Genomic DNA, 25,120 nt, shown 5'->3' on the forward strand with positions numbered 1-25,120 from the left:
GCTCCCCTATCTCTCCTAGCCTCTATGACTTTACTAGACCTTTACTATTTTATCGCCATACAATTGTGCCTACTGACCCATTGGTTGTTAGAGGCTGATTTCCTGTGACAAACTGCTCCGTGGGCATTTTTACTCCCGTAAGCAGTTCGATCTCGGAAACACACCAAGGGGGACCCGGTGAGTCAGCATGGACTCCATGGTGGGGATCCTGGTTTGGTTCTTTTGACATGGTGTGGTGGTTAGATATTATGTCCACTTGGACCTGCGTGAAAGTGCAGGGGTGGAGTCCCACCTGTCACTCAGGTGGAAGCCTGGTGATCCCTCCTTGGAAGGAAGGGGAGATGCTATGAGCCTCTTCCTCCTCGCTGGGATTCTGTCTCCAGGGACGGCCCCATGGGGCCACCAGCCTGGAGAGCCGCCGACTCGGCCGTGTTCACGCCAGCCTGGGCATTATCTGCCTGCAGCTACACAGAGGCTGAGGAAGGTTCTGACTAGCATGGTCTTGAATCACACTGGGCTGGGATGCCTTGCTGATCTAAAATGACTTCTTGATCTAAAGCTCTTTCTTTCTACACAAAGGAGTGTTGCTGCTTTTGTTTCTCTGGACAGCTCAGCCCATAGCATGTGGGTCCCTGTCTCGTAGGGTTGGGAGGAAGCCAGCAAGGCACACACTGTGAAGCCGCCCTAGCATCCTCGGGTGCCACTCATCAGCTCCCCCACCTGAAAGGTGGTATTTAAGTTGTAGTCCAGCGACAGGATGAGGTCCACGTCCCGGGTGGGCTGCAGGAGGGGCGGGCAGCTGGTGTTGACAAAGTAGCCCACGTCCAGCAGGCACAGGCGGGGCTCCCCAGGGGTCAGCTGGTTCGGGAGTCCATCCAGTTTGGTGTCTGGAGAAGTGGGCGGGGTGGGAGGGCAGCCTTGAGCACGGGTGCTGAGGACACCACGCTTGCTCCCCTGGTCAGTGGCAGTCACTGGCTGCTCCTGGAAAAAGACTCCACCCTCAGGCCCCACCCACCTGGCCCCAGCCCTGAAGCAACCTCCAGCCCCAGCTGAAGGAGAAAGCAGGAAACTCTACTTCCCACATCCCGTGGGGCCACACATGGAAGGCCTGGAGCCAAGGGGTGAGGTGAGGGGCCCAGGAGGGGCCTGGAGCCAAGGCCCACAGCTCTGGGAAGACATCAGGGGGCTGGACCCCGGTGGGAGAAGCTACCTTTCCAGGAGGAGAAGTGAGGGTGCTGGAAATAGTCTTTGTGGAACTGGAGACCACGCAGAAAGTTGTGGGTGGCCTGGGCAAGCGGACGCCACGCCAGGAGGCCAGAGAACAACTCCCCGATCCTCCCAGCCAGGCTGGGTGGCACTTCCATCTTCAGCACTGGGACCTGCTCCTTGTCTGCACAGCCAGGGAGTGGGGCGTGGGTGCTAGCCCAGTCTGAGGGCAGTGACCCCGGAGAGGGAAAGAGCTGAGACCAGTGCCCCCACCATCACACACACACAGAGCTGGGAGTCACATGCCCACCCCCAGCACCAGCCCCGGAGCCTGGGCACCTACCCAAGCTGGTCAGGGTCTGAGCCCAGCGATCCCAGAACGGACTGGGCTCCGAGGACCAGTATAAGCTGTCTTGGAGGCTGGCTGCATATAGGTTGGTCCAGATACCTGGGAGCGCAGACACAAGGGGACGAGAGCCCCCATTCCTGTCACAGCCTGACCCTTCCCTGCTGCCCGCCTCAGTGATGGGGCTCCCCCAGAAACATCCTCCCCTCCCCCATTCTCTCTCCAAGACCCCCTCACCTTCCAGGAAGCAGATGCGGGACTCAGGCATCCTCTTCATCAGCCGCCCCATGAAGAACTCGGAGCCGAAGAGCTCGGAGGGGATGAAGGCACCTTACTTGGAGAAACCGAGCTCGTAGGGGGAGAAATCACACCACTCTGCGGTGGGAAGGGACCGCTGTTGGCCACCACCCTCCTGCCCACCCGAACCCACGCAGGGCAGCCACAAAGGACGGGGCGACTCCCCTCCAGTCCAAGTGACTCTGGGGTCATGGGTGTCTGGATTCACTCGGGTCCCGGACCAGAGTGTAAGGAGAAGGGCATGAAAAACTGCCTCCCCACACCATCCCAACCACCCCTTCCCCGACCCCTGGCCGCCCGGGGCCTCAACCAGCTGCCTCGACCTGCCTCCAAATTCAAAGGTGGACAGGCCGTGCCCCTTAGTGTTGAGGGCATAGTACATGGGGAGAGGTTTCTGGCCGTGCCTCAGAGCCTGTCGCTGCTCCGAGAGCTTGTGGACATCAGGCTGTAGGGAGATAACTCCGTGTAAACCCATTGCTGCCTGGTCTCTGGAGATCTCCCCTCGCCCTGCTACCCAGCAGGGCTGCCTCCAGGTCCAGGCCCGTCCCCATGGGCCGCCCTTCTGTACCCCATCATGTCGCATGGCCTCATTGATGAGGTCCCAGAGGTTGGTGAAGCAGGCCGGGTGTCCCAGGCGAGCGCGCTCCTCCAGCTCCTGGTAGTACCATTGCAGCTGGCTGGGAGCCAACACGCCCAGCTTGTTCTTGGTCACCTGCGTCTTCAGCAGTACGGTGGCGCCCCCCAGGTCCTTCTGCGACCACTCTGGATCCTTGTAGAGGTTTTCTAAGGTCCTAGGCAAAGCCAGAGGTCGGGGGCAGACAGGTTCCTCTAAGAGTCCCCCGAGACCTCACACCCCTTCGGACCTTCTCTCCCAGGGCAGCAGCCCGCAGGTGCCTTCCAGCTCCATGGAGACAGCCGAAGCCCATGGGGCACCTTGGGCATATCGCACCTGCCACCTGCCTCCTCGCAGACCTTCCAATCTAGTCAGGGAGGCCAAGGGGGCACTGGAGAAGCCTTACCACAGGCACCCCTGCCTCTGCCCACTCACCCCCAGATCCCACACTCAGCCTGCTCACCAAGTGGAGCCTGAGGCCCCTGTGATGTAGAAGATGCAGTCCAAGAGGCCCAGCTCCCTGAGGCCGGTCAGCTGCCCATACAGGGAAGTCATTGCCCGGACCCCTCCACCAGTAGCCATGATTGCCACCACTGGGACCTGGAAGGGCAGAGTACAGCTGGGCTCAAGGGAGGCCCTGCGGGGACTTCCAGTTGGTGGAGGGGAGGTCAGGGTGCGCCGGGCAGTAAAAACCACAGGAGGATGACACAGCAAGTCAAGTGGCCACTCAGTCCCCTGCCCCTGGCCCCACCACCAAGTTAGCGTAGGTCAGAGTCTGGTGGGGACCCATGGAGCAGGTCTGAGTCAGAGCAGCTGAGGAGAGTCATGTCAGGATAACCTCCTTCAGCAGGGTGGGTCCTTTCGGGTTTTGAAAACTCCAGGGAGCGTACAGGCCACAGGCCTTATCTCCCCATCCCCAGCCTGGGGAGTACGGCGGTCACTTCTTAAAAGACACAGGCTCACCTCAAAACCCCTAAATCAGCGTCCCTCTCCCCTTGCAAGGAGCTCATTTCCTTAGGAGCCAGCCCAACCAGCAGAGAGGCCTGGCCAGATGTCCACCGAGTTGTCTGAGAGGCCCAGTCTTAAAAGCAGCTCCAGGTCACGGGCCAACGCACAGAGAAGGGTAGCTACCCCTGGTGGGGCCCGTGGTTCTGACACTGCTCAGCCGCATTGGGCCCAAGATAACATCAAGAAAGCTACGGGAAGTACAAGGGGGGTAGGTGGGCAGACGAGAGGCAAACACAAGTCCGCCTTACAACCAACCCTGGTCGGGCAATGGAAGTGTGGAGGCCCACTCAGCTCAACACTCGGCCTGAGACCCCCACACTCCTGCCCAGCCCGACAGACCTCGTCCTCCTGCAGGTCTCCCTCCAGCTGCAGGGCCTGCTGCAGGGCCTTGGCCACCACCTGCTCAGGAAGGCCTGCTCCTCAGCACACAGCTCGAAGCCCAGGCGCACGGCCAGCTCCCCTGGTCTGGGGGTGGGGTGGGGGGATGGACGGACAGTGAGGCAGTGCTCATCCTCGTCAGAAAAGAGAACACTGGGCCCATCTCCCTGCAAGATCCACGTCCATCTCTTCTCTCCCTTCAGCCTGCGTGCTGAAGCTTGGAGAGTGAGGGGGGGATGGTGGGCCCAGAGCCACACAAACACGCCCGGCATGACAGCAAGGCCAGCCGGCAGATGAGGGTGTCCCTGTGGCCAAAGGTGGCCCTGAGTCTCAGCTTCTCCCTCCCCTGCAACGCTGGACCAGGGCTACACTGGGGAGGGGGCACGGGGGCTGAGAAGGAACAAAGGCCTTTAAGTTGGGGCTGCTTATGCTCCCAGACACCGAGGGCCAGCAAAAGTTCTTGAAGGCCCAGCCACGTTGCTTCCACCCAAAAGGTTGCTTCCTTCTGGTCTTTGTGCTCCTCAAACCAGGCGTGTTACTCTCCTCAGCCCCCACCTCTCTCCCACCCAGTGAGGCCACACGCAGACTACAAGGCTGAGGAAGGACCCTCTCTGCTCTGAGCACCTTCCCAAGACTGGGAGCTCCCTGCTGCAGCCACCCGCTTGCTTCCGGTCCTCCAGGCCACCCAGCTGCACGTAGCGCCCTCCCTCCCCCGGCTGCTCTCCCCCAGCCCAGCCTCTCACCTGTCTTCTTTTCTCAGCTCCACCTTCATCAGAGGCTCCTGCAAACCAGCAAAACACCACTCAGAAAGGCTGGCACCTCCACCCCAACTTCGGCCCTGGGATGCCCCAGTCATCTCCACAGGGATGCACCCCCACAGCCCAGCCCAGGGGCTTGGCCCAAAAGAAAAGGGAGAGAAGGAGTCACCCCCTGCCCCCACCCCCGCACTGGCCTGAGGCCCTGTCCCACCCCCACATCAAGGTCTCTTCCTCTGAGTGAAGAGTACCTGGGACGTAGGGAAGACCAGCCTCACGAGCTGGTCTGATGGCAGGGCCCTGAGTGGCACCTTCAGTTGCTCCTGGCGGGCGTTCTGCAAGGGGACTAAAACTGTACACTTACCCGAGTCTCAGAGCAGGGGTACCACCCGGCCCTGTGGGCCTGAATTCCAGGGGGTCAGTGGGGGGGGCACCCTACCTGCAGGTGGATACTCAGCTCCTGCTCCCAGCAGGTGGGGAAGTGGAAACGGAAGGAGTCGCTGCCTACGGTGGCCTCCTGAGATCCCTCGTAGGATCCGGGGACCACAAGCTGATCTTTTCCCTTTGACTCTGGAGAAAGGAACCGAGGTAGGGGTGGGAGGGGGTTCCCTGCCCGTGAGGTGTCTCCCGCCCCTGTGGCTGGCAGAGGCTGGGAGGAGTTACCCCCAGCCCAGCCCCCTCAGAGCAGGGTCATGGGAAAAGACCAGGTCTTGGTAAGCCCGGGCAGTTTCACCCCCAGCCCCTAGCCTTCGGAGGCTAAAGGTGGCTGGCAGCTTCTTCCAGGATGGGCAGCTGAGGAAGGGGGAAGACATAGGCTGAGGGCCAGGGCTGTCCTGGTGACCTGGGAGACTCACCCTTCTGGTCCCTGGCCTCCTTCAGCCGCACATGCAAGCGGGAAAGCTCACGGGCCTGTGTTGGGAAGAGAAGATTCATATGCCGCCCCTCCCACGCAAGGATACCTCACCACTACCCTTTCCCCTGCAGCCCGCGGTTCCTGCTCCTCAGTCCCATGTCCTCTGGAAATCATAGCCCCTCCAACTTTGCTCTTTCCTGGTCCAGACAGACTTGCAGCCAGGAGGGCAGGTGAGCAGATGGCCTGAGGGAGGGTGTGTCACTCACCACTACAATCCCAAAGCACTACTATGATCCCAAATCACTACTGTGATCCCAAATCACTACTATGATCCCAAATCACTACTATGATCATAAAGCACTACTATGATCCCAAAGCACTACTATGATCACAAAGCACTACTATGATCACAAAGCACTACTATGATCATAAAGCACTACTATGATCACAAATCACTACTATGATCCCAAAGCACTACTATGATCACAAAGCACTACTATGATCCCAAATCACTACTATGATCACAAAGCACTACTATGATCACAAAGCACTACTATGACCCCAAAGCACTACTGTGATCCCAAAACACTACTATGATCCCAAATCACTACTATGATCACACAGCACTACTATGATCCCGAATCACTACTATGATCCCGAATTAGTACCATGATCCGAAGTCACCATTACCATCCCAAGTCACCACTATGATCCCGAATCACTACTATGATCCTGAATCAATCACTACAATGATCTGACTCACCACTAGGACACCGTTGCTGGTGAGCTGCTCTGCACAGTCTGTCCTGGGAAAAGCCATGAGCGGGGGTCAGGTTCTTGCCCCCAAGGAAGCCTAGGCAGTCCTTCCAACCACAGAGGGTCCCCGGGGAAGGACACTAGCCCTGAGCGCACGAGGCTCTCTCCTTCCAGAAGGGACAGATTTGACCCAGAGCCCCTCTCCCTACCTCGCAACCCCCAACTCCCCTGACCCCCGCAACCCCCAACTCACACACTCCGCAGGCGGAATTCAACGTCAAACCGCTCCCCACCCTGAAAAAGCAAGTTATAAAGGTAAGACGTGTGCATGTATGTGGGCATGCATGTGAGTGGTTGTGTGCACATGTGAGTGTGTGTGCATGTGTATCCACATGGCTGTGCATGTGTGAGTGTGACAGTGGTTGAGTGCGTGTGCTTGCTTGTGAGTGTACCTGTGTATGTGTGTGAGGCTGTGTGTGGGTGTGAATGTGAGTGTGAGTGTGTGTGTCAGTGTGGGTATGTGCAGATTCCAACCCAGATGCCAGCCAGGGGTGCCAATGCGGGGAGGGCTGCTGTCCATAATGTGGCCCCGAGGAGGGGGCCGCTCCTCGGGAAGCAGGTCCTGGTTGACAAGGGCCTCGGGCACCAGGGAAACCTGACCTCATGGTCTGTAAACAAGTTCTTTGAAGAGGGCATTTAAGCAGCATCCCGTTGGTGGTACCGAGGGTGGCCGCCCATGTGGAGTCTTGCCTGCAGGCTCAGCAAGAAGCTCTGGCGCCGGAACTCCCCAGGCAGCAGAGTGCCCACGTCAAACAGCACTGACAGCATGGGGACGTCGCTGGTCAGCAGGTCCTGGTCAAAGACTTTCAGCTCCACCATGTTCTGGAAGGGGAGCAGCGGGACAGGGCCATGGGGTGGGGGGTGGTGTGGGGGTGGCGCTGGGGGTACGCAGGACTGGGCTGAGGCAGGCCCACCTTGATCTGGCTGTGCACCCGGAAGTGGAAGCTCTGGTTCCAGACAGGGTTTCTGCAGTTGTTGACCGTGCGCGTCTGGAGCCGGTGGTTGCAGGCCGTGGGCAGCCACAGGGTCACATAGAATTCACGGTGGGTCACTTGGAGGAGAAGAAATGAGGGCCAATTCTCCCCCAAGCCACGCAGAGTTCACCACCAGAGGGATCCCTGGGGACGCACCAAGCCCCACCCTCCATCACCAGCCCTTGCCCATCACTCTTTGCAGCCCCTCCTCCCAGGACCTCGCAGACCCAGCCCTCCTGCCACCTCCCACCGTCCCTGCCCTGCTCCAATTGCAACCTCAGTTCCCTTCTCCTCTCTCGGTCAACTCACCCACGTCCCTGGCAGGCAGGCTGTGGGCCTGCAGCACAAGAATGGTGAGCAGGCAGGTCCCGGGCAACTTGGCCTGCAGAGCAGCGGGGAGGGGACAAGCTTGCTGTGGGATGACATGACCAAAGGCCGCAGGCAATGGAAGGGAGGTTGGGGCACCTGTGAGGGCTCACCCTGCACCAACAGGGCCAAGGCCACCCAGAACCCCGAGTCTAGAAGAGACAGGGCACGTCCATAGGAACTTACACAATGCCCATGACAGGTCTGTCCCAAGGGCTATCCATACATTAACTCAGCCGACTACTACGCTGCCTCACGAGGAGGCGGAGGCATGGAGAGGTGACCCAGCAACTGGCCGGAGACCCAGAGGCAGGATCGCTGTGCTCTCCGCTTCCCTCTCCTGGAACCAGCAGGCTCCCATCTTGCCACCTGTCTGCCCCAGCCCATGCCCTCGCTTACAAAGCTCTGGGTGGGCATACAGAAGGGCATGGAGGGAGCGGCCTGCTAGGACTAAGCTCCTGCTTGCTCACTCGCTCCTCCCTGTGCATCCCACCCCTGGTCAGGGGGAAGTTCTGGAAGCCACCTCTGTGCTGGGGCAGGTGGGAGGTTACCAGGCCAGGCAGCCCATGGGCGCCAAGCCCTGCGCCCTCCAGGTTCTCCGAGGGCAGAGGAACAAAGGACCCCAGGACTCCATCCCAAACCACCCCGGGCTCTGGGCTGAAGCCCTGCCAGGTGCGCTGGGGCCAGGGAGCGTGTGTCAGCACACCCTTTCACTGGCCTCCCAGCTGTCGTTGGAAGTCCCAGCTGCATGCACCCAGGGGTTCCTGGCAGAGGAAGAACCCGGGAAAGTCACCCATCTCATCAGTCTCAGGCCCCGACAGCCCAGGCAACTGACTCAGAGGGAGCAGGGGAGCAGCCAGGAGCCTCTCCCTGCCTAGAAGCTCTGTGGATCCGCAGCCCAGCCATGCCCCTACCCAAAGCTGGCAAACACGCCCCCTACACCTGAAGACCACCGTGGCCACAGCCCTCCAGAGAAAGCATTAGCTAGGACTCAGGTGGGGAGCAAGGGTCAGAGTGGGCTCCAGTGCCACGCCAGTCTTACCAGAGCCATGAGGCTGGGGGTCCCAGGCGGGGCGAGCAAAGGCAGCAGTAGCCACTGGGCCGAGGACTGTGGGGTTTTAAGCCAAAATCCAAGTATGTCCCAACTGGCCTCCCTAGCCCCTCCCACCTGCATCTTCCGCTCCGCCCAAGCCCCACACCCTGTCCAAGAAATGTGGCACCTCAGCCTATACTGGGGCTACTGACACCCTCCCATGGGCTCAAGGTCCCCCACCCCTGCTGGGTTCCTGGAAAACCCACTGCCCCCAGCAGACACCACCTGGGCCTGCCCAGCTGGGTCCTGCTTCCAGGACAGCTCACCAACCACCCGTGTGAGCAGGACAGGAAGGTATGGCTTGGAGGGGCCACAGGTCTGGGCAGCCGCCAGAGGTAGGGCAAGGGCAGAGTCCCCACCAACAAGGCTTGTAGCAACATCCAGGTACCAGAAGGACAGGAATGCCCAGTCTCCACTGAAGCAGACCCGGAGGAGGGGTGTATCCGGAGCCTATCATCACAGCAGGGGAGTGGCTGTTACTAAAAACAGCTCTTCAAAGCCAGGGCCTGGGCCACCTGGGTCCCCAGAGATGGCCAGGACTGGAGCTCCAGGTGGGCACCCAGGGGAAGGGGGCTCATCTCCCCTTTTGTGGGGGCAGCATGAGAAAGCCAGTTCCTTCTGCAGAGGAGCAGCCCAGGGGTGGGGGTGGGGCAGTTTATGTCCCCTGGTCCCTGTGCTGGTTAGGAGACACAGGCTCGTCCCCAGGCCACCAACCCCATCGCGAAGCAAACCAGAGTCCCAGTCAATGAGCCCTGGCAGAGAGTTAAAACAGGGTTGGCCTGCCGGACAGACCGGAGTACAAGCTGTGGTCCCTGGACAGACAGGGAGCTAGCTCCTCTCTCTGACATTTCCATCTGAACCCTCCCCGCCCTCCTGGAGACACAGAAATCCACAAGGGGCAGGTACCACATGGAGCCTCCCCGGCTTTATTGAGCATGTCTTTCGAGCGAGCGAGCGGGCCCTTACAGAAACCCTCTCCAGGCCCCAGGGCAGCCAGAAAGGTAGGGACCATCATTATGTCCACTTCACAGCTTTACAGAGGAGGGAGGACGCCGCAGCTGGCCTCCACCCACGGGGCTGCTTCACCTGCGTGGCAGCTTTCTGGGAACCCTGACCTAGACACCTGCCTGGCACTTCCTGGTCCTCCTCCTATCACCCACGATAGTCTCCAGGATCGGTCCCAACCCAAACGGGGTTCTGGGTCAGACAGATTGCAGGGTGTCTCTGTGGGGGCCTATCTGGGGAGGAGCCAGAGTGCCCCCTGAGCTGTGGGGGGGCACGTTCCCTGGGGGCTCCACTAGTCCAGGCCTGAGGCCTTGGTGAGGGTGTCGAGCAGTTGGAAGTAACTGTACTTGAGGTCATACTCCATGTCGTACCAGAAGTTCACTGTGGGGAGAGCAAGCACAGGAGTGGGTGGCCCAGCTCTGACCCAGAGCCTCCCCAGCCCACCCGCTGGCCGAGGCCAGCAGCTCCTCACCAGCAATGCAGCCCTGGGACTGCTGCACGTGGTGGAACCACAAGGCCGGCAGGTAGAGCATCTCGCCGGCCTGCATGGTGCAGCGGAGGGCCTGGGCCCCACGGTACTGTGGGTACCGGGACAGATCTGGTGTCAAGGGATCCAGTGGAAGCCAGGGAACCTGGGGACGGAGCAGGACCGGGGAACTCGGCCTTTGGCCTTGCCAACGGTAAGGGCCAAAGGTCCCCCTCCATCCGCCCTGGGAAGCCAGCCCCAGAAGGTGGGACCTTACGGAGGAAGGGGCCACCTTCCCAGGACTTTTGGGGCCCACTTGCTCCTCGGAGATGGATGAGCTTGCCCCTCCCTGAGGCCCAGGGCCAAGATGGACACCTTCTCCATGGCCTCTTCATCCACCACCTCAAAGGTGCCCGCCTCAGTGAGTCGGTAGGTTGCTGGGGTGTACAGCTCTGATGCCAGAGAAAAAGGGGGAGCTCAGCAAAGAGTGCTCCCAGCCCCTCACACCTCCTCCCAGCCTCTCCTGTTGGCTGCCTGGCCCCAGGGACACAGGCAGGGAAGCCTCGCTACCCTTCCTCTGGTTTGGGGCCCATGCGTAAGGCAGGTCCCAGCCCTACCATAGGGGATGAAGGGTCGATCGCTGGGCGGGTGAAACAGGAAATGTTTCTCTCCAGAGAGGACACAGTAGAGGTTTTCGTAGTGGTCCTTGTGCACTGCCAACACAAAGAAGGTCCTGGGCAGATTTGGCGGAGCAGGGCACATGAGAGGCAGAACCTGCCCACCCAGAGCCTTGCGCCTCAAGACAGCCAGGGGTGTAAAAACGAGAAAGTCCTGCGAATAAAGATTTCAACCTTCCATCCAAAGTGTCCCCTGATGTCTCCTTTACGCCCAGTACTAGTTCAACTTAGCCAGTAAAGGATCTCCATCCCTCTGCCATGAGCATGGTGCTCTTTTAAACTCCATCCGGGCTCAGACTGAAAACAGCCTCTTCAAAGAACAGCCAGGATCCTGGAGGACAATGAATTTATAAGGGGGAGGGGGAATCCCATTATTTTCTACACAGTTTCTGAAGCCCCCTCATTTCCCTCAGGGAGAAGAACTCGGGAAGGGAGGGTGAGAACGTTTGAACCAACTAGAGGGACTGAATCAATGTCACTGAGCTGTCAGCGTAGAAGCTTGGTGTGTGCTTTTGCTCTGTGTATTCTCAACGACATAGTCAAACCAGACTCCAGGAGATGCCCAGGGGGGGTCTGGGGTGGAGGGCATTCCAGATCCCAGCCACCAGGGACTTGGCACTCACCACACGCCCCATGCGGGTCATCTCTCCAAAGAGGTAAATATCCACGCATAGGGTTCTCCCAAGTTCACCTCCGGGGCCAACGTGCCCTCTGAGAGATGTCTAGTGCGCCCCCACACCAAAGTCATCCCACCCACCACGCTGCAACGCCGCTCCTCCTCTGTTCGCAGAATTGTAGACCGACCCTCCAGGCCAGCCTCCCACCCTTGGCCCCATCCTGGCTCCTCCCTGTCCCTGCATCCCAGAGACACCTACAGGACGTCACTGCGGCCGCCTCCCCCAGCCAGAAGTTCACCGCGTCTGGCATCTTCCCTGCAGGACAGAGGAGGAGAGTTAGGAGTGGTTGTCCCCTGCAGGTCGGGTCTGGGATAACACCCAACAGGATGTGGGCAGGGGTACTGCATGCGAGCGAGGGGCATCACAGGGAAAAGTGGCGAAGAGGCCATGGTTTGGAGGGCTTGGGGAGTGGGCCCAACCCCCCACAGGCAAAAGTTAGAGCACTAATCCTTTGCAGTTGGTCAACAGTCAAGGCTTCCAGGGCGGCAGGGCCTGACCCTGGCCATGGGGTGGTGGGTGTGGGCCAAGACAATCAATGTCACCGAGCTGTCAGTGTAGAAGCTTGGTGTGTGCTTCTGCTGTGTATTCTCAACGACTGCCCTCTGCCCCAGTCGCCCCCTCTCACCCAGAGCCTCGGAGGCCCAGGGCACGTGGGGCTCCAAGTCGGGCAGCAGCTGGGGCAGCTCGGTAAGCAGGTTAGAGCACTGCTTCTGCACGTAGAGCACGCCAGGGTGCCGGGCCCTGCCCTCCAGGACGTCCAACACACCTCACAGGGGCAGCAGGCGCTCGGCTGGCATCACGAAGTGGTCTCCGCGCACGGAATCAGCATAGCCATCTGGGGTCACCACTACGCTCATCTCCGTGGCACCCACCGTGGCCCTAGGGGAAGGGACTCTAAGAGCATGCCCACATGCCACAAGACAGCTCGCCCATCACCCTAGCCCAGCCCAGGGCTGCACCCACCTCAGATAGGGGAGCGACCACTTCTGCAGGGCATTGTGCATGATGCAGGGCCTGCTGGGGAAGACCCAGTCCCGGTAGAAGTGCAGTGGCATCGGGGCCTCACCCAGGTAGGGCACGGTTGGAGGCACGCCAAGCTCTTAAGTGGGGTGGGAGGTAGATGTTGACATAAACAGCACCCAGCCACTTACGGATGAGATGCCCTCTCTGGGCAGGCCACAGGGTATCACTGGGCAGTGCTCACTGGGGAGGGACCAAGAGACTCTGGACCACCAGAAATAGAAGGGGATTTTCAAGGAGGAGGCTGCCGCACGCCTACTCCAGGAGGGGCCACACAGCCCAAGAGCAGGTGAGCAACATACTCTGGTGTCAACTTGTGGAGGGGTGGAGTCTAAGCTGTCATTCAGGTTGCAGCTTGATGACCTCATTTGGAGGTGCCCACGGAAATCAATAGCTCCCTTCCTGTGAGACATTCCTGCTGACAAGACACACAGAGCTACACTAGAGCCCTGGAGCCGCAGGGCTCACTTGGAGACCCCTGCTAGCGCTGGGATGCCTCCACCACCACTGGGTCCACAAGGCTTTCCACCCACTGGCCTGTGATCTTCCTGCATCAGCATCATTGCTTGTGTTTCATGAGTAGGAAGAGGGATTTATAGACTGGTATCGGACATATGGGCTAATATCAGACTTAAGGACTTGATCTGGACTGGGCTGGGATGTTTTCATAATGTACAATTTTTCTTTGATATAAAGTTCTCTTTTAAAACACATATAAGTGTCTATGAATTTGTTTCTCTGGTCAACTGGGGCTAACACAGCGGGACTCCTGCTTGGCCCAAACCCCAGTCCTCCCTGGGGCCAGACCCTTGGTTAGCTTCCCTAGCTGCGGTGGTGGACCTCTAGCGAAGTATAGAAAAGCAGCCTCAGGCACCACGCAGGGAGCTCCCCGTGGCTGGGGGCAGCAAGATGAAGGAAGAATGCCTTCCAACTGTGAATATTCACTGAATATTTTGGAATGTGCTCAGCCCTTGGTTTGGCCAGTGTGAATGGATCCTTTCAAGATGCTGACAGCCTCATCGGGGAGACATGCCTATAACCTGAACGCCCTGGGTCTTCCATGATGGTACCGTGCTGTGTGCTGCCTGGGTGGCTTTCTCTTGCTGCCCTTCATAAAAATCACTGACTCCCTGTTGTGCTCCTGGCTGGCTCCTCGTCTCACCGAGTCTACCTACAAACACTCCCAACCTCCCTCGCCCTCACCTTCTCCTTCTCCCATGCCACCTCCTTTGGGGCCCCTCCACTCACAAGTCACCCCAAGAGCCTTCCTTCCCCCAGCTGGCTATCCTTCTTCTTTAGGAACTTGTGAACCACACCACCCACCGCCCACCCCCTCCCGGCCCCAGCCCACAACCATTTCTAGTAAACAAACAACAGTTGCCCTCGAGTCGATTCTGGTTCCTGGTGACCCGGGATGTCAGAGTGGACCTTTGCTCCACAGTTTGTGGCCCTGACTTTTCTGAAAAGGATTGCATTTCGTTGGGGGTCCTTTAGGAGTAGGCAATGTGCACCGACCTTCCCATTAGTAAGACAAATGCTTAACCATGGACACCACCCCGGGGCTCTGAAAAACTCCTCGTTCCCTTCCTGCGTGCATGTCCACTTGACCACCTGCACCGTTAAGCACACTATCTACGGGCCCTGGTGGTGGTCGGTGCTTAAGCACGTGGCTGCTAACCAGGAGGGGGTTGATCTCAGTCCACCAGGTGCCCCTCGGGGCAGAGACATGGTGGCCAATCTGTTTCCTCAGACACAATACGGGGCAGTCCTACGACTCCAGTGACAGGTTTGCAAACAGGTTAATATACTATCTACTCAATTGATTTCCACTGGATAGCTGTCTCTGTCCCCGGCTAGAATGTGATCTCCATGAGGGTGGGGGTGTGGGTTACACCTTCCCAGGATGGAGCACAGTGCCCAGCACGCCCATGATCCCCAGTACACACTGGCTTAATGACTGGATGAAAGGCTTACAATATCTCCTGCCACAGTGAACTAACTGGTTCCCCTGGCTTAACTCCCCTCCTTCCAAAAGCATTTATCACCCCAGCTCCAGACAACCTCTTGAAAGGCAGCCTCATGTTGTCACTCTGAGCAAACCTCCTTTGATGACTTACCACTTGGAGAATAAAGTCTGCCTGGCCTTGGTAACGGGGCCCAACCCATTCTTCTCCTCTGATGAGCCTCTGCCTGGAGCCGGCCCCTTACCACACACCCTCCCTGCTCCCTGGCCCTGCAGCTCCCTCCATTCTTTCCCTTGGGTAGAGCAGAAGGTCCCCCCTGTGCTTCAAGGCCACTGCCCTCCCCCTGAACCACAAGGTCGCGCGCCTCCAGTGAAGTCATCCGATTAGTCTCACGGTCAGTGGGAAAGTTGGGATGTCTTTAACTAGATCAGAAATTGGAGCTGAATAGGAAGGTCCCAGGGGACCTGGGAAGGTGGAAAGGGAAGAGCTGATTGGTACTTGAAAGTCACTGGCAAAGAGGCAAGATGGATCCTGCCTAGTAGATACAGGAACGCGGAGGGGTGACACGTGGCCAAGCTGTGCCAGCCCACTGTAACAGGCACCGCGGAAGATGACTCAGTAAACCCCTGAGATTCTCACAGAAATTCTTAACAGAAGTGGTAACTGCTATTTTTAGCCCCTTTATGTTTTCTACTCTTCTTCCATTTTGATTTTCTTGCATTTGAATAGATTTCTTTTGGGGTACGGTCACTCTTCTATCCCAGGGCTTTGAAACGAGAGAATTTCAAAGGAGATCTAGACAATTCCTTTGACCCCATAATTCCTCTGCTAGGAATTTAACCAACCAAAAACACATGGGCAAAACGCTTCCCTCTCCCGAGCGCACCAACCTCTCTCCGACTCAGGGTGTTTGCCTTCCGTGAACTGCCCCCGCATGTGTCTGCACACTCCCTCCCTCCCTGCCCTTGAGTCTGTGCCCAAGAGCCACCTCCTCATTGAGGCCCGCTTTACTCACCCTATTGAACCTCCATCCCGGAGCCCCTCATTCCACTTAACTGATTTCCCCACATTTATCTTCTAACCTACTGTCTCTTCATTTAGTGTGCCTACGGCTAACTGTAAGGAACCCCGGTAGCTGCTAACAGCAAGGTCAGTGGTTCAAACCCATCGGCCACTCCTCAGGAGAAAATAGACGCTGTCTGCTCACTTAAAGAATTTCAGCGTCACTAACCCACCCAAGGGGAGCGGGTATTGTTTTTATCTCCACAGGGAAAGAGGGACCAGACTTCAACCCAATGCTCCAAGATGTGAATGCAGCATGCCAGCATGCAGTAGGGAACCAGTGGAGAGGTTTGAGGGGCCGGTCCCAATCCCAACTACTAAATGGACACCTGCCCCTCCCCCCAGAAGAATTTATTTCAAAGGGCGGCATTGAATCTGAAGCTCCGGGAGAGGGACATATCTGATCAGAGCACACGGGAGCAGAGGAAGGGGAACGAGGAGAGTGGAGCACATCCTGGACCACCAGGCCATGGGGACGATATTTCCAATTAGAACAGCCAGTTCACAGAGAGGACCACATGGCCAGCCAAACTAGGAGACATGGCGCCCCTCACTGACTCAAAGCCCTACAGGGGACAACAATGGAGACACAGTGTGGGAATTGCACCCAATATGATCCTGCCACACTGAGGCAAAACACTAAAGGGGTGCAACAGCAAGGGATTGGAGTGGCGAGGTCCCCAGGGAATGCTGAAGGTGGACTTTGGAGCCAGCATGGTGCCCCAACAGACTGGACTGGAAAACACTCCTAAAGGCCAACAAACAATCCTTGAACTAACTACAAGCTTTTTTTTCTTATTGTGTTTTGTTTTGGTTTTTGTCATTGGTTTGTTGTTGTTTTGCTGTATATTCTTTCTTGGTTTTGCTCTGTCTTGTTTTTGTGCATGTTATTACCTCCTCAGGTCTGTCTAAATAAGATAGGCTGGATGAACAATCTGGAGGAGAAAACAATGGAACCAACAGTTCCGAGGGGACATGGGAGAGGGGGAAGTGGGGGGAAAGGTAGTGGTGTTAACAAACCCAGGGACAAAGGAACAAGTGACCCAAATCGGTGGTGAGGAGGGTGTGGGAGGCTTGGTAGGGCATGATCAAGGGTAATGTAACCAAGAGGAATTGCTGAAACCCTGGTGGGGACTGAGCATGATAGTGGGAAAGGAGGAAAGTCAAAAAAGAAAATAGAGGAAAGAGCTGGGAGGCAAAGGGCATTTATAGAGTTCTAGATAAAGACATGTACATAGGCAAATATGTTTATATATGAGGATGGGGAAATAGATCTGTTAGGTAGCTTAGCCTAGGTAATTGGGAAGTCCATTTACGCATGCCCAGGAGAACCAGCAAAGGACAAAGCTGGATTTTCCCGCCAGTGGGTGGAGATGGGCGTTACACCTGGAGCAGCCCAACTGGGCCAGGTTACTACAATTCAGCCAATGGGATCGACCTGGGGTCGTTCACCACGCCTCCCCCAGGAACCTTTAAGAAGGCAGGAACCGAGAGGGAGAGGGTCTGGTCATCTCCGTGGGAGGGCAGAGATCCTTGCGTGTCCCGGAGCAGTCTCTGCCAGGCCGCATGGTCAAAGGAATCCTATGGGTGCCGCGTAAAACCTGATGCTTCTTTGAACTTTCATTAAATTCACTTGGATCACGAGCCCGGCTTCAGCATAAAATCTTTCTCGCGCGGAGCCAAGGACCAAGGCTGAAATCTAGTCCCGGAGAGAGAGACCTTACAGATCTATGTGCACATATTTATAGGTTTAGTATTAAGGTAGCAGAAGGACCTTGGGCCTCCACTCAAGTACTCCCTCAATCAAAAATACTTTCTTCTTTTAAATTGACACTCTATGAGGCTCACCTTCCTGATACAACTGCTGAAGACAAAGCGGGTGAATAAGCAAATGTGGTGAAGAAAGCTGATGGTGCCCGGCTATCAAAAGATAATAGCATCTGAGGTCTTAAAGGCTTGAAGGTAAACGAGCGGCCATCTAACTCAGAAGCAACAAAGCCCACCTGGAAGAAGCACACCAGCCTGTGTGATCAAGAGGTGCCGAAGCCATCACTTATCAGGCATCAAAGAACAAAAATTCATATCATTGTGTGCTCACCTCCCTGATTTGATCGCTGAAGACAAATGGGTGCATAAGCAAATGTGGTGAAGAAAGCTGATGGTGCCCGGCTATAGAGTCGGGGTCTTAAAGGTTTGAAGGTAAACAAGCAGCCATCTAGCTCAGAAGCAAAAAAAGCCCACATGGACAAAGCACACCAGCCTGTGCGATCACGAGGTGTTGAAGGGATCAGGTATCAGGCATCATCAGAACAAAAAATTATATCATAGTGAATGAGGGGTGGAGTGCAGAGTGGAGACCCAAAGTCCATTTGTGGGCCACTGGACAACACCCCCTTACAGAAGGGTCTCGGGGAGGAGACAAGCCAGTCAGGGTGCGATGTAGCAATGATGAAAAATACAACTTTCCTTAAGTTCCTAAATGCTTCCTCCTCCCCCACTCTCATGATCCCAATTCTACCTTGCAAGTCTGCCTAGACCAGAGGATGTACACTGGTACAGATGGGAACTGGAAACACAGGGAATCAAGGGCAGATGATCCCTTCAGGACCAGTGGTGTGAGTGGTGATGCTGGGAGGGTAGAGGGAGGATGGGTTGGAAACGGGGAACCAATTACAAGGATCTACATGTGACCTCCTCTCTGGGGGACGGACAACAGAGGGGTGGGTGAAGGGAGATATCGGACAGGGAAAGATATGGCAAGATAATAATTTATAAATTATCAAGGGTTCATGAGGGAGGGGGGAACAGGGAGGGAGGGAAAAAATGAGGACCTGATGCTAGGGGCTTAGGTGGAGAGCAAATGTTTTGAGAACGATGAGGGCAATGAATGTACGGATGGGCTTTACATAATTGATGTGTATATGGATTGTGATGGGAGTTGTATGAGTCCCTAATAAAAAGATTCTTTAAAAATATGTTGTGCTTCCATACACCAGCAGCAAACAATCGGAAAAGGAAAGAAAGAGAACAATTCCATTTCTAATACCATGTAAACAACTAAAGGACTGAGGAATAATTTTTTTAATAAATCGTTTTATTGGGGCTCATACAACTCTTATCAGAATCCATACATACATCAATTGAGTAAAGCACCCTTATACATTCGTTGTCTTCATCATTCTCAAAATTCGTCTTCCACTTGGGTTCCTGGAATCAGCTTTTTCCTTTTTTTCCCCTCCCTTCCCTCTCCGCTCCCCCTCCCCCTCCCCCTTGAACCCTTAATAGTTTATAAATTATTATTTTATCTTATCTTACACTGCCCCGCGTCTCCCCTCACCCACCGTTGCATTGCCCATTTCCCAGAAAGGAGGTTACATGTAGATGGGACTGAGGAATAATTTAATGAGGGAGATAAATACTAAAAATACTTCTGAGGGAATTTAAAGAAGACATAAATAAATTAGAAGGCTTAATATTGTTAAGATGACAATATGACCAAAGTGATCTGCAATCCCTATAAAAATTCCAACAGCTTTTATGTTCCTTTTAGGGGAACGGAAAGTCAATTCTCAAATTCACATGATTGCAAAGGGCCTCAAATAGTAAAAATGATCTTGAAAAAAAGAAGAACAAAATAGGAGGTTTCAAAATAAAATAAAAAATAAATTTTTAAAAATAGGAAGTTTCATCCTTTCCAATTTAAAAATGTACTGTAACGTTGTTAGGCAGACTAGCGCAGGGATGGGATGTCCCTTAAGCCATGCCCAGAGAGCCAGGCAAGGGAACAAAGAGCGGCACACTGCACATGCTCAGAGGCTCAGGTTTCCCACCAGTGGGATTGGGTGGGTGCTAAACCTGGATCGGCCCACCTGAGCCAGGTGAATTCAATTCAGCCATTGGGGTCCATCTGGGGTCGTCCACCACGCCTCCCCCTGGAATCCATGAAAAGGGAGGGGTAGGGGAGGGGGAGGGGGAGAAGGGAGAGAGAAAGTGAGTCAGAGAGAGAGAGAGAGAGAGAGAGAGATCTAACAGAGAGCAGAGAGTCGCAGGGAAGGAGAGATCTTTGCGTGACGCTGAGCAGCTTCAGCCAGGCTGCATGGTCGGCGGAGTCCTATGGGTGCTGTGTAAAACCTGAAACTTCTTCTACCTCTCATCAAACTCACTTGGTTCACGAACCAGGCTCCGGCGTGAATTCTTTCTAACGAGGTACAACTCGATCTCCCGAGAGAACTAACAAAGCCACAATCATCAAAAGAGTGTGGTATTCCTAAGAGGGCAGTCCAAGGAGTAGAAATGAGAATCAAGAAATACACCCGTACACCTATGGTAACTTGTGATTTGACAATTATGTGAATGGGGGAAGACCCACTTATTCAATACACAGTGCTATGACCACTGAGTCGCCACATGCAAAGGAATGAAGGCAAATGGACCGATACCTTACATCATGTATGTGGAATTATAAAGAGACTTCTCCCCAGATTTGTCTCCCCAAAGACATGTCAAACACTAGAGCCTATTTGCCAGCATATCATGGGAGGCCAGATGCTTGGAGACATCCTCCCTGAAGGCAGTCATTGGCCAGACAACTGTCTGCTCCCAGGGCAGGTAGAGGTCCCCCCTCCCTGCTGTTAAGGACAATGGGCTAGTTCTCCCTAAATGCTTGTGACCATTAGCTTGGTTCCCATAGGAAGAGTTTACACCCTACTGATAATGGTTTCTATGGAGACCCAGAAAACAGGTCAAACCAGCTCAGTGACATTCAAAGTTAGGCTGCCATCCTGAATCTAGGATCTGCCCTTGTCACATGTGTGCCCCCAATCCCTCCTCTTCCTATTGTGTATATCCCTATATTGTCCCCCTCTCATTGCTGTATACCCTATAGTGCAACCCCTTCCTGTGATGTATGTCTTTACCTGTAATTACTGGTCTTGCACATCCCCCAAAGATATATAGGCCTGGGTTATGTGTCTTTGTAGTCAGAACTCCAGAGCCTCGGAGCACTCTGCTGATTTTCTTTAGATGCCTTTCCTCCCACATACCCAACAACCCGTTCCCCTATTTTAGCATTGAAAGTCCCTCCACCCAGGCCAACTGGTTTGATCATGTGTTCGATTTGCATGCAGCCCCTCCCCTCTCCTGAGGGGTAGCCTCAGTGAAGGCACTGACAGGCTCAGAATCTTGGTTTCCTGACCTGTGCGTGTGCTGGAAAGTTTACATGGGATGATAAATAATAACACGGATCGCAATGGACAATTATAAGCACTTACTATGGGCCAGACGTTGTTCCTCAGTGCTTCTAGCAGGCACACAAATGCCATGTCCTTGGGGCCTACAAGACTCAGATTCCACTTCAGCAGATCTGAAGCAAGCTGTGAGAAATGGAGTTTCTACAACAGTGAGGACCAGGATTCTAAGAAGGATTGAGGCATTCAAATGACCGTGATGGCAAAGACCATGTATTGAGTATACTGTGGGTGGCCAAAAGAATGAGCAAATCAGTCCTGGAGGAAATCGAACCAGGACATTCTTCGAAGAATGTTCCTAGAAGATAGAATGGCAAAATTTTGTCATGCTGATTTTGGACATGTCGTTAGGAAAGACCAATTGCGAGACGAGAACATCATGTTTGGTAAAATAGTGGATCTGGGGAAACTCTTCATGACACGGACTGGCACAATAACCGCAACAATGACCTCACACCTGCCAATGGGCAGGAAGATTGCATAGGATCTAGCAGTAATTTGTCCTATCCGGCATAAGGTCACAAGGAATCAAATTTGCTTTGCTGGCGACTAACAACAACAAGGTCTTTCTATCATTCAATCTCAACCTCGAACACACAACCTAAGAACTATTTTTCACTTCCCTTGTACACACAGCAGAACAAAGGGGGTTCAATGATTTTTCCGAGGTTATAGAGCTAGAAGGACATAGAGCCAAGACTGGACAATGGAGCGATTTGACACCAGAGACATTAATCTTAAGCAGGACCTTTGTCTCCCACAAAGATCATAGGCATATCCATAACGGACTTGGCACAAGCTCTTCCACATGGCAACCTTTCAGCAGATAGTTGCTATCTTAGTGCCATCCAGTTGACACCAAATCAGCGACTGTATAGGGCAGGGTAGAACTGTCTATGTGGGTTTCTGACACTAAATATTTACAGCCATAGAAATCCTCATCTTTCTCCCACAAAAGTCCGTATGATTGTTATTAATTGGGTCAGAAGTTACTTTAATGGTGACCAAATCCTTCCTCTTCTTGGATTCAACATTATACCCCACTGCTTCTAATAGCTCCTCTACCCAAACCAAAACAGGCATGAGAGAGTTGATTCTGACTCATGGTGCCTTATGTGTGGATTCCATAGGACTTTCAAGACTATAGGCTTTAAGCAGGTTTCCAGGCCTTTCCTCCATGGTGCCCCTGTGTGGGTTCCAACTGCCAATGATTTGTTGAATAGTTGAGTGTGGAACTCTTTGCCCTCCTCCAGGAACTCCAATACCCTTGAAGCTCTCTATTCACAAAGGACTGTCCTTCCAACCTAGGCTCAGAGTGCTTGTCTTCTCTCTCTCGTTTTCCTTTTCATCAAGTTGTTTGGGACTCCCCAGGAGTTGGGTCCCAGGGACATATTTATATGTCCCTGACATCTACAACATGATCATGATAAATGGAGAAAATACTGAAGTGATCAGTGCTATCTTCTTGCTGCGATCCACAATAAATGATCACGCGAGCCCCAGTCAAGAACCCAAAGGACGTATTGCATTGGGTAAATCTGCTCTATGAGACCTCTTCCTTTTTAAAATTTTTTTGCAGCTGGGAAAGAGAAAGGGGAGATGGGCTCTTCTCCCAAGTTGGCATCCCTGCCAGGGCACCCCCTACTCAAATCTGGCCAACTTCATTCCCGAATAGATTTCCCTGCTACTCCTGTAGAACTGCCCCGTGGAAGGACCAATGGTCTAAAGATTCAGAATGGAGAAGACAAGTGCCAAATGCCATAGCCTAGCCCTTCACAGCCAGAGTGTGACCCTACAAGGGCCCCCACAAAGAGACACTTTCTAGGGATCTTAAGTTGTTGGGGCTTAAGGGGAGGGGAGTGAGGCTCTAGCAAGCTAGGATCCCATTCCAGGCTGTGGGCACATATCCCGAGCCCTTGATGGGGAGGCCTCACGTACCCAGTGGGTCCAATGGAGTTCTGGGTATATGGGCCTGTGGGAAGGAAGCCACCTTGAGGGCTGGACCAACCCATAGCATCCCAAGTTGGATAGGGTGCAGGGGCCTGGGCAGGATCCCTCCTCCTTTCCATCCCTCATGACCAACCAGACTAACAAAGTCTTGGGCAGGGAGGGGGCCTGGAGCAGGACCAGGGTTGGGACAGGGGTCCTGGAGTGAGGTCTCAGGTGGGTGGGCCAGGCAGGGTAGGAGTTCTGGGGCCTGGGCAGGCACCAGGTGGGCTGCAGACCCACATCAGGGGTCATGGTGGCAAGGCCCGGGTGGGCAGGAGTCTGGGAGAGGGCGGGGAGGCCGCAGGAACCACACCTGGTCTGTGAAGCCCTAGGCCTTGCCCATCAGGTCATTTTGGCCCATGGAGGTGGTGCGGCTCTGAGGCTGGCTCACTCAGCACTCAGAGCTTGGCCTGCTCAGGTCCTGAGCCCTTGGCCTCCACAGGAAGTGCTGGCTGGCCTCTTGCCTTGTCCTCAATAGTGGCTCCAGCTGCTGCCAAATAGGCCAAGGCTTAAAGGGGCCATGGGCTTCCACCTGTGCGCCCCGCCTCTTCATCCTTAAAGGGGCCACGCGTTGCAGCCAGAGACCTCTTTCAAAAGTGTTCTCCAAAGTGTTTAAGAGCAAGGATGTTACCTTGAAGCTTAAGGTGTAGCTGACTAAAGCCATCTGAGTCATATATTCAATGGCCTTGTATGCACGTGAAAGTTGGACATTGAAAAGGAAGATCAAAGAAGAATCAATGCATTTATATTGGGATGCTGGTGAATAATATTGGAAGTACTATGAACTGCCAAAAGAACAAACAAATGTGGGTTAGAAGTACAGCCAGAATACTCCTTAGAAGCAAGAATGGTGAGACTTCCCCTCACGTACCTTAGACATACTGTTAGTGAGAGATCAGTCCCTGGAGGAGTAAGGACATCCTGCTAGGTGAAGAGAGATAAGCGAAAATGAGGAAGACCTTCAGTAAATGGATTGACACAGTGGCTGCAACAAGGGGCTGAACCATAACAACTATTGAGAGGATGGTGCAGGACTGGGTGGTGTTTCGTTCTAATGTCCATAGGGTGGCTAGGAGTTGGAATTGACTCAATGGCATCTAACAACAGAAACAAAATCTACACCTACTACTAACAGGACAGGAAGTTTTCCAACCCCTCGCATCTCTCAACCCCAGGAACAGAGATGCCACCTTCCTTCTACCTGTATAACCAGTATCTAGAACAGAGCTCAACGACGAAGTGCCTAACAAACCTGAAGTAGCTGTTACTTACCTCCATGCCTCATAGGTCTCAGTTCCCCAGCCCCAAATCAATAACATCGGTGTTGTTGTTTGTTGCCAACAAGTTGATTTCTACTTACACCTGACTCACACCTGCCTACCTAGTAACCCACCTTATGAAAATAAGGCAGAAGAATGATTCTTTCCCACGGTGTCTGCAGACTATGACTCACCACTCTGAAGGCACTGTCATGTAAATGTTGAATGGCTAGCTGAAAGGTTGACAGTTGAAACCCACCAGCTGCTTCAAGGTAAAATGATGGGGCTGTCTGTTCCAGTAATGTTGTACAACCTTGGAAAACTTATATAAGGAATTGACTGGACTGCAATGAGTTTGCTGTACCTGGAATGATGATGCGACCAGAGAAAGAATGAGAGGGAAGCCTGAACAGAAAGCACTGCCCTGCCCTCCATCTGGCAGTTTTGTGATTTTTTGAAGCAGTTGGTTCGAATGGAACAAGGAATAAAGAGGCGGAGTGCATGGCAGTTGAGCGCTATTTGCCATTCTGACCAAGTGCCTCTGTGAGAAAAGGGGGAGGGTAGGGTTGATCTTGGTCTTGATCAAAGTCCAAGAAAATATTTGCATTTCCAGAAAGTGGGAGGTTTCCCAAGCCAGGGTAGTAACAGGAGCTGCTAGCTCTCACATCTGGCCCTGTGGACCCTGTTCAAAGAATCTCCTGCACTGGGTAAGAGGTTGGTGGTTAGGCAGAGAGACAAAGAGAGAGAGTTGAACTTCCTCAGGTTGTGTCTGGTCTGAAGGGTTTTGTCGACAGGCATCCTGGCTCTTTCCCAGCCTGAGCCCTTGAGGCTCCTCAAGGCCACGCTCCCGCTTCCCGGGCCCCCCACAGGGACACCTTCCAGAGGTCTTCCTGTACCCATATGTGGATTTTGGCTTTTCCTTCTTTTGGCTCTGCTCAGTAGCAGGGCATTTGAAGGGTGGTTGTGGGCTTTGTACAGTTGTCATTAGCATAAATGCGTGATAATTTCCTAAATTTCTCCTCCCGCAGCTTTAGGCTGTGTTTCCAAACT

At 54.4% G+C, this 25,120-nt stretch overlaps 1 protein-coding gene and 1 pseudogene across 1 annotated transcript; both read right to left on the minus strand.

The window, feature by feature from the left end:
* Nucleotides 1–684: 684 nt before the first annotated feature.
* Nucleotides 685–8,786, minus strand: LOC142440578 (cytosolic phospholipase A2 beta-like). Its single transcript, XM_075542938.1, has 14 exons — nt 8,781–8,786; nt 7,556–7,583; nt 7,187–7,323; nt 6,963–7,094; nt 5,043–5,171; nt 4,855–4,938; nt 3,810–3,869; nt 2,926–3,062; nt 2,418–2,640; nt 2,177–2,294; nt 1,790–1,882; nt 1,550–1,654; nt 1,211–1,390; nt 685–887 (listed from the first exon to the last, which is right to left on the minus strand). Exons 1-14 carry the CDS (start codon nt 8,784–8,786, stop codon nt 685–687), a joined length of 1,635 nt encoding a protein of 544 aa, XP_075399053.1.
* A 1,216-nt stretch (nt 8,787–10,002) lies between these two features.
* LOC142440589 (bifunctional peptidase and (3S)-lysyl hydroxylase JMJD7-like) overlaps nt 10,003–25,120 on the minus strand; it is a 124,525-nt pseudogene continuing 109,407 nt past the window's right edge.

This window comes from Tenrec ecaudatus, chromosome 1 (assembly GCF_050624435.1).
Source record: "Tenrec ecaudatus isolate mTenEca1 chromosome 1, mTenEca1.hap1, whole genome shotgun sequence".
NCBI classification, from domain to species: Eukaryota; Metazoa; Chordata; class Mammalia; order Afrosoricida; family Tenrecidae; genus Tenrec; species Tenrec ecaudatus.

Bases quoted from the DNA above. Each gene is read 5' to 3' on its own strand.
- LOC142440578 (XM_075542938.1), bottom strand. The intron at 5,172-6,962 runs GCAAGACTCCAC...CTTTCTCCAGAG, and splicing joins GCTTCTTGCTGAGCCTGCAG to TCAAAGGGAAAAGATCAGCT. The intron at 1,391-1,549 runs GTAGGTGCCCAG...CTGGCTGTGCAG, and splicing joins TCAGACCCTGACCAGCTTGG to ACAAGGAGCAGGTCCCAGTG.